Below are 8,272 nucleotides of genomic sequence, written 5' to 3'. Positions count from 1 at the left end.
ACGCAGTTAACTGGAGGATTCAACCAATACCAATCTGAATATGTGCTATGTCCAATAAGCCCAGGGTTATACTCAATACATCAAATTGGGGATAATTTAATGCTCAAGAAAAATTATGCTTTAAAAAATATAGCTCTTCCAACGTATTATACTTGGGTGACTAGAGATTGCATACGTCCAAACCAGCTGAGGGCTTCATTTAAAAAAAAAACCATTACCGTATTTTTATGCAGATAACACGCAATTTCTGCGCCTGTGAGGGTGCCTGGGAGAGGAGGGCGTGGCCAGCAAACAAACGCGGAAGGTGTGCATTATTTTCATAAAAATATGGTATATGCTATTAGTTCAAGGTAACTGAAATGATCTAGTATGATTTCGCTACAATCATTTGTTTTTACAAACTGAGATTTCTGCGAGAAGTTCATTAATTAGGAAGCAATCAATATACTAAGAAGATTCAAACTGCTTTATCTGTTATCAACAAGGCATAATCTTAGTACCATACATTTTCTTCACTTCTCACTACATATAATATGCAAAAACTAGCAAGTGGATTTAAACAGCTTAAAGCCCTTTTAGGTCTAATGCTCAAAAGCTAGGCATTAAAATACTTGGTATTTCAATTTCTAGTAACATAAAAACAGATCAGAAAATCTTAAGCTGCATTTGTTTTGTTTTTTAAGGCTTCTGTTTTTAAAGGTTTGGTATTGGTAAGAATTGGCCTGGTAATGGTTGATCCCGTTCAGTCCACTTGAGAACATGCCATCATTTTGCCTTTTACCTCTTCACACAGTGCAAGTGGTGGGTGCTCTTTCCTTCTCTCATAGCAGCAAGCTGATTCTGCTATTTCTATAGCAGCATACTTCAGGAGTGGAGAGGGAGAGAGTGTGTCAATTATAAATAATTAAAACTACAGTGTACAATTTTATTTACCTGTCAGTGTTTAAGGTGACAGCATACCATTATATGTCTCAAAAAATTACATAAAATCTACACAAAAGCAAAATAAAAGACATTCTTTCAAGAAAAAGTAAGTGCAAACACCTAAAACAGGCAACTGAAGCAACTGTTGTAACCTGTAGAGAAACACAAAACATTTATAAAAGGACAAATTTTTTTATAAATAAAAGTTAATGTTCTCTACTTCTGAAACATTGAGTAAATATAATAAACTTCTAAGTGCAGACTGTTTTTAGGGACCAAGGTACCATATTATTTTTTAAACAAATAAAATGCAAAAATTTAAAACACATATACAAATCACCAGATTAATTTATATGACCCCCCCAATATAATTTAAAAAGAAAATATTAAATTATTATTTAGCACATTTTTAGAACTACTTTATAACCAACATGATTTAAAGGGCATAGTGCAATATTTAGGTAGATGTGACATACAGTATAGATATTGTATTCTTTGCAGCTATAACTTACTACTGTTTCATACTTAAAGGTCAAAATTGTTCTTTACTATGTTAGCTGTAATGACAGGAAACAACACTGGCTTCTAGACACCCTATATATATATAAATATCTACATTTAAGCTTTAAAAATGAAAATAAATTATAAAAACAGACTTCTTTCCAATTTACAAAGTTTTCCAGCTCCTACATACTGTACAATACATTCAACAAAACTCTCAGCTCTTCTGAGATTTATGAAGAAAATACTGACTCCTTACTAATAAGGAAAAAACCCTTTTCAATGCTTTTTATTTTTAGTACCATGCTCAAAGAAATACATTTAACACTGTAGTTAATTTTACTGTTTTTGAAAAATACCAAAAATTAGTAGTGCAACTTCCTATCCTTCCTTTAAATTCCTTTTCACTGTGTTTCTCTGTAGATGTCAGCCTAAGTAAATCAGCACACCGGCAGAAGTACTTCATAAAATCATGAATGCTTTCCATACAGAAACTAGTCTCAGAAATCATGACATATTACAATAAAACTGCAGCATCAAGAGAGTAGCAACATGTATCTTGTGAAGAAAATATGTGAAAGTTTACTCTTAGAAAATCTATGAACATTCTAGTATTATTTTCCCTGTCTTGTTCTTTAAAAACAAATTTTAAAAATATCATCTCTTAAAAAATAACCTATGAGATTTCCTTCCCCTTACTTAAGTGGCTTAGCTTTTTGCCTGCCCAATATAAAAAAGTATGCAAACCGTTTTAGGCCTGTATTAAAACGTTAAAAACAATTAATTGACAAAAATTTCATTGCAACCTAATTTAGTGTAGAATACAGTAGGGAAGTCGGGCATTTCACCAGTCCTGGTAACAATTACAGTATTAGAGCTCGTGAAGTGCTGCTGGTGGCCGTGTAAGTGCTCAGGTATTTTCTGGCTTGCTCAGTCATGATAAGTTGGTCTTCTGTCTTCCCATAAACCACCGTTTCCCACTCACAATTTGACTAGGAAGAAAATATTAATAGTGACGTGAAAATTACTATAATAACTATCTATACAACTTCACAATAGACTTTTAAAAGTCTATTATTTTTGGCTATCTCTACTGCTCACAGGCCTCTGGAGGCAGTTTAAAAGTGTTGTCCCCAACATACAGCTCCTAAATCAAATGAGTAAGTCTCGATGTGGAAAAAAACGTCAGCCTTTATTGCTTCCACATTCTTGCAGAAAGATTTACAGAGAGGATGAAATGTCAAAAATGATGTGACAATCAGTGCTTTATGTCTTGCAAATTAGGAAATGTATTCATAACACAAAATCAAGGTTATGTTTGTTTGTTTTATTCCCTTATCAAGGTGTATAGGTCATTACAGTATAGATAAGACCTGCTATGCAATACATTTTCCTGAAAAGTTCTGTGTTGATTAAATACTAGGAACTCAAATCATTTTAAATGGATTAAGAGGGGATACTCTTTGAAGAGCAGTGGCTAAAGCCAGAGGTGAGTAAGCCATCTCTGACTGGCAAAGATGCTTTCACGGAATGCTTACATGTCAGGAATGCTAGTGCTGAACTCAACTGTGGTATAAAGAAGAAAACCTCCCCCTCAATGAACTCTCAAATTCTCTGGGGTAAACTCATAATATAGTGAAAAATTTTCCAGCTTTCATTTGCAGCTACATACTGGCTGCACAACAGCTAGAAAAAGAATTTTGTTTTATAAGTTCTGAGCCAAAAAGTTCACTGGGGACATTATACCAACAAAATCATGCTGAAACTGCTTCCAACCACTTACCCTTTCATGATAGCAAATTAGGGCTATACATATTTGTTATAGGAGAAGAGGTGCCAGAAAGTGGATTTAGGTTTTAAAAAGCTTAATAGTGCTTAAGAAAATCACTAGCAGAGATTTTGGCTACAATTCCGATTAGTTTATATGTTCCCTGAGGAACTAGTCTCTCAAAAATCCAAATCTAGTTTCGGTAACAAAATAATGGTGAATGTTTAGTAATTGTTACAGTCAATTTCAAGGAGCCCTGGTGGCACAGTGGTTAAGCACTGGGCTGCTAACCGAAAGGCAGTCTGCTTCTGTAAAGATTTACAACCTTGGAAACTCTATGGGGCAGTTCTCTGTTCTATAGGGTCGCTATGAGTCGGAATCGACTCAACAGCATAGGGTATACTCAATTTCGGATTTAAAAGATAAAATATAATTTGTGATCAGTAAATCCAAAGTGATAATTGAATAAACAACAATAAAAAAATCACTAGAAGAAATTTATAAATCCATACCTGAAGATTCTTTTCCAATTTGACAACTTTGCAAGTGTTAGGGTTTGGTTTCTTTTTAGTAAGTGTACATGTTTTGTTGGTTGAATTTATATCTTGTTTTTCAGGAGTCAAGTTGCACCTATTGTCATGTATTTCCAATAATGGTATCATTAATAAAGATGTTGTAAATATATTTTCTGACTAAGGGAGAGAAAAAAAAAAAGAGGAAAATAAAATAACTAATTCAAAAATGGAGACAAAGAGAGGGACTACTGAGTAAGTGGTAGTGGAAGCCCTGCTCTCTTCCCTCCAAGAAAGCTTTTGGCTCCTATGAAATTCTGGTAACGTAATGATATTAAGTATTTCGGAAGTGAATCCAAGATTAGCATTGAAATTTAAAGCTTTGAGAAATACCATTTTTTGACATCATACGTAAGAGATTGAACTCCTCTCAAAACACAACAAATATTTTTTAAAAAAGGCTGTAAATAAAATATTCTCTACAGTTGATAGTTTCTCTCTGAATTAGGCAGAATGCTACGAAAGGAAACACCACGAATCTCCAATGAACCGGTCACACAATGAATAAAAGACAAAAACTAGGACTTAAAGCAACCATTTTAATTAAAAAGAACTCTGTACAAACCTGCATATCTGAAATGTCTTCAGTTAATAGCTGGGTGTCTGGTTCTTCTTTTTCCCAATTATCTAAGACTAGTGATTTTCTGACTTTCTTTACAGAAGCCGTATGCTGGAACAAACAATTTACAATGGAAACATTACAGCAGAGTAAATTGGACAAGATGAGACTTTTATTAACCATAATACTAAAAGATCACCTCTTGTTTGCAGCTTTTGTAAGCAGGTTCATCTTCCTCTTTCAGGAATATGTCTGTTCCAGTTTCTTCTTTTAAAACTTCCCGAATATCTTCTTCCAAGAAGGCAAGTGGCTGTGACTAAATTGTTTTTAAATAATTTTATTTAAAATCTTTTGTAGCAATCTCTCTTTCTCCCCACATATAGCAAACCCTTCTTTTATACTTTTCCATTATTGACATAATTTTCTCCTAGTCCCTATAAATATACAAATCAAATTAAACTGTGTAATCAGTTTTATGCAAACAATATTGCATACTGAAAGCATTGAATGAAGTGTTGCACCTTCTTCATTCTAAGCTACTTAACAAAAACCTTCCTGCTTCAACTACAATCTTCAGAATTAGTTAACAGAAAAGAAAGAATATTTCCCAAGCATTTTCATTTAAAAACGGGAGAAAAAGGGACTGTCAAACAAATTGGAAATGCACTAGTTCTTCTTATTCTACATTTACTGTACTTATTACAGAGCATGTAATTACTAGTTAACATGTTTCTCTTACCACTAAGATTGAAAGCGGTGACCATGACTTTCTCATCGTTGTACACCCAGCCTTAAGCTTAGAGCTCAGTGTTCAAGAAGGAAATGTATGTGTGTGTGTGTGTGTGTGTGTGTGTGTGTGTGTGTGTTTGCACTTGAATGTGGGCTTAGTAACGAAATAGTCTCAAAATATTAGTCATCTAGCTTTCTATCAAATAGCTAAGCATACCTCATAACTCAGGATATTTTAAAAACTATATCAAACTTACACCTAAAATTAACCAAGAGCTGCTTAAAAAAAAAAAGGTAACCAAACCTCCACTAAATAACAAGAGCTACTGCATGGTATGCAGTAAAATTTAGCTTAACTGGCAGCACTTGATGACCAGCAGCTTATGTTTCCAGCCAGCAAAATCAGGGAGAACAGCATTCGTATATAACTGAGATTTCACAGCACTTACAAAAACTTTTAAAATGAAAACAGAATTTTAAAAGTACTCTAATCTAGTCCGAAAGACTAATTGTCCACAGCTACCAAGGCGTCCACCAGACTGAGTCCAGTACAGCTAGATGGTGCCCGGCTACCACCACTGACTGCTCTGACCAGGATCACAACAGAGGGTTCTGGACAGAGCTGGAGAAGGATGTAGAACATAATTCTAACTCACAAAAAAAGACCAGATTTACTGGCCTAAAGAAGACTGGAGAAACCCCGAGAGTATGGACCCCAGACACCCTTTTAGCTCAGTGGTGAAGTTACCTCCGAGGTTCACCGTTCAGCCTGGGAGTGGACAGCCCCGTAAAACCAAATGAGATTAACGGAGTACAGTAGTCCAGTGACAAGGGTCAGAAGGCAGAAGGGGACAAGGAAGCTGGTGATAGGGAACCCAAGGTTGAGTAAGGTTATTGTTGATGTGTTGTGAGATTGTTAACCATTGTCATAGGGCAACATTTGTAGTAACTGTTAAATGAGAAACTATTTTCTTCTGTAGGCCTTCATCTTAAGTGAGAATAACAGCACAATTGGAAGAGTGTAGTCAATGTCACTGAACTGTGCATGTAGAAATTTTTGAAATGGTGTATCTTCGGCTATGTGTATTTTCACCAAAAAAAAAAGGTTGAGAAGTTAGAGGGTTGACATGTTGTGGGGTTGTTAACCCATGTCATAAAACAATATGTGTACTACTGTTTGATGAGAAACTATTTGTTCTGTAAGCCTTCACCTGAAGTACAATTAAAAAAAAAAAAAAGTAATCTGGAGCCTGAAACATACCAGAGTTACGTTAGTGTTTCTGTGTATTTTTCCAAGAGCTTTTGTTTAAAGGCTCACTTTTCACCACAATAATAGATTGGGTGCTCTAAAAAGAATCTGCAGTCTGTTTCTCCCCCTATGAGAATACAAATGTCCTATGCCCCTAGAGTAGTGGCTAGGACAGAGATGAATTCATTCACTAACAAGAATCATTCTCTTAACTGTCCTAATGTGACAAAAGCAAACACCGCTGCACTGAATACTCTCCAGGTTTAATACTACCAAAGAAAATGGAGATTTATACTTTTAGGACTTAAGAGTTTTTAGTCTTTTGAGTAATTTTTAGTAAACAGTAGAAGGATCAATGTTTACTAAAAAGGCAACAGATATTTAAGATGTATCTGATTGAAATTCCAAAGCCAATCTCCAAAAAGTATACCTGATTTAAAGAAAGACATGTTAGAAAGCTAAGTGATTAGCACATAGTAGATGCTCAGTAAATAACTGAAAGAGGATGAATGGGAGAAATGAAAAATCGGCTTTCCACAAGACATGTACAAGTCTATAGATATTTTAGAAGTTTTAATTACTAAATAATTACCTTCCTTTTATCTCAAACTACTGATGAAAATTATCTGTTTGGCAACAGTCAAATTCTACCCAAACAGCTGTCAATACTGTTGGTACTAAATTTAAAATGCCAGAAGGCTAGGAAATAGATGGGGACTTTATTGTAGGCAGTTTGAAACCTATTCTTTCAGATACTCTTATTAAAATGAGAATTATTCTCCAAATTTATGTTGGCCAAGTGACCCTGAGGTAATGTGAAATTTTTAAATGCTGTCAAATCATTGTTTACTTGTGTAGCCTTCCATTAATCTGATATATCTGACACATTCACCATTACATCCCCAAGCCTAGCAGTGACTGGTACCTATTAGATAATCAGTATTTGCTGACTTAATGATAAATTAAAGAAATGAATAGCAAAGTATTAAAACAGATTAGTTAAGTCAATTAGATAATTCTATATGATAGAATACTATGCAAACATTAAAAATTATCACATAAATATATACAGGCATACCTCATTTTATTGTGCTTTGCTTTATTGCGCTTTGTAGCTATCATGTTCTTTACAAATTGACGGTTTGTGGCAACCCTGTGTCAAACAAGTCTATCGGCACCATTTTTCCAATAGCATGTGCTCCCTTCGTGTCTGTGCCACGTCGGTTATTCTCCCAATATTTCAGATTTTTTCATTATTATTATATCTGTTATTGTGATCTATGATCAGTGATATTTAATGTTACTATTGTAATTGTTTTGGGGCACCACAAACCGTGCCCATATAAGACAGTGAACTTAATCCATAAATATTGTGTGTGTTCTGGCCGTTCCCCATCTCTCTCCCTCTCCTCAGGCCTCCCTATTCCCTGAGACATAACAATATTGACATTAGGTCAATTAATAACCCTACAATGGCCTCTAAGTGTTCAAGGGAAAGGAAAAGTCACATGTCTCTCACTTTAAATCAAAAGCTAGAAATGATTAAGCTTAGTGAGGAAGGCGTGTCAAAAGCCGAGACAGACCAAAAGCTAGGCCTCTTGCACCAAACAGCCAAGTTGTGAGCGCAAAGGAAAAATTCTTGGAGGAAATTGAAAGTGCTACTCCAGTGAACACATGAACGATAAGAAGTGAAACAGCCCTATTGCTGATAGGCAGAAAGTTCTAGTGGTCTGGACAGATGATCAAACCAGCCACAACATTCCCTTCAGCCAAAGCCTAACCCAGAGCAAGGTCCTAACTCTGTTCAATTCTATGAAGGCTGAGAGAAGTGAAGAAGCTGCAGAAGAGAAGTCTGAAGCTAGCAGAGGTTGGTTCATGAGGTTTAAGGAAAGAAGCCATCTCCATAACATAAAGTACATGGTAAAGCAGCAAGTGCTGATGTAGAAGCTGCAGCAAGTTATCCAGAAGAT

The 8,272-nt window shown here is 35.2% G+C and overlaps 1 protein-coding gene across 5 annotated transcripts in view; it reads right to left on the bottom strand.

Moving 5' to 3' along the window:
- Nucleotides 1-826: 826 nt before the first annotated feature.
- MYBL1 (MYB proto-oncogene like 1) overlaps nucleotides 827-8,272 on the bottom strand; it is a 53,068-nt gene continuing 45,622 nt past the window's right edge. For 3 of the 5 annotated variants that reach the window (XM_004372548.3, XM_023727769.1, XM_023727770.1), the window contains 4 exons: nucleotides 4,524-4,640; nucleotides 4,331-4,435; nucleotides 3,706-3,885; nucleotides 827-2,417 (listed from right to left, as the gene is read on the bottom strand). In XM_004372548.3, the coding sequence (XP_004372605.1) occupies nucleotides 2,289-2,417; nucleotides 3,706-3,885; nucleotides 4,331-4,435; nucleotides 4,524-4,640 (531 nt within the window). In that variant the 3' untranslated portion in view covers nucleotides 827-2,288. The remainder of the gene's footprint in view (nucleotides 2,418-3,705; nucleotides 3,886-4,330; nucleotides 4,436-4,523; nucleotides 4,641-8,272) is intronic. The other 2 variants (XM_004372549.3, XM_012554446.2) reach the window with 1 other exon arrangement.

Source organism: Trichechus manatus, unplaced genomic scaffold (genome assembly GCF_000243295.1).
Source record: "Trichechus manatus latirostris isolate Lorelei unplaced genomic scaffold, TriManLat1.0 scaffold00018, whole genome shotgun sequence".
Taxonomy (NCBI): Eukaryota; Metazoa; Chordata; class Mammalia; order Sirenia; family Trichechidae; genus Trichechus; species Trichechus manatus.
The sequence above is the reverse complement of the archived record's forward strand: the minus strand, read 5'-3'. Positions and strand labels throughout refer to the sequence as shown.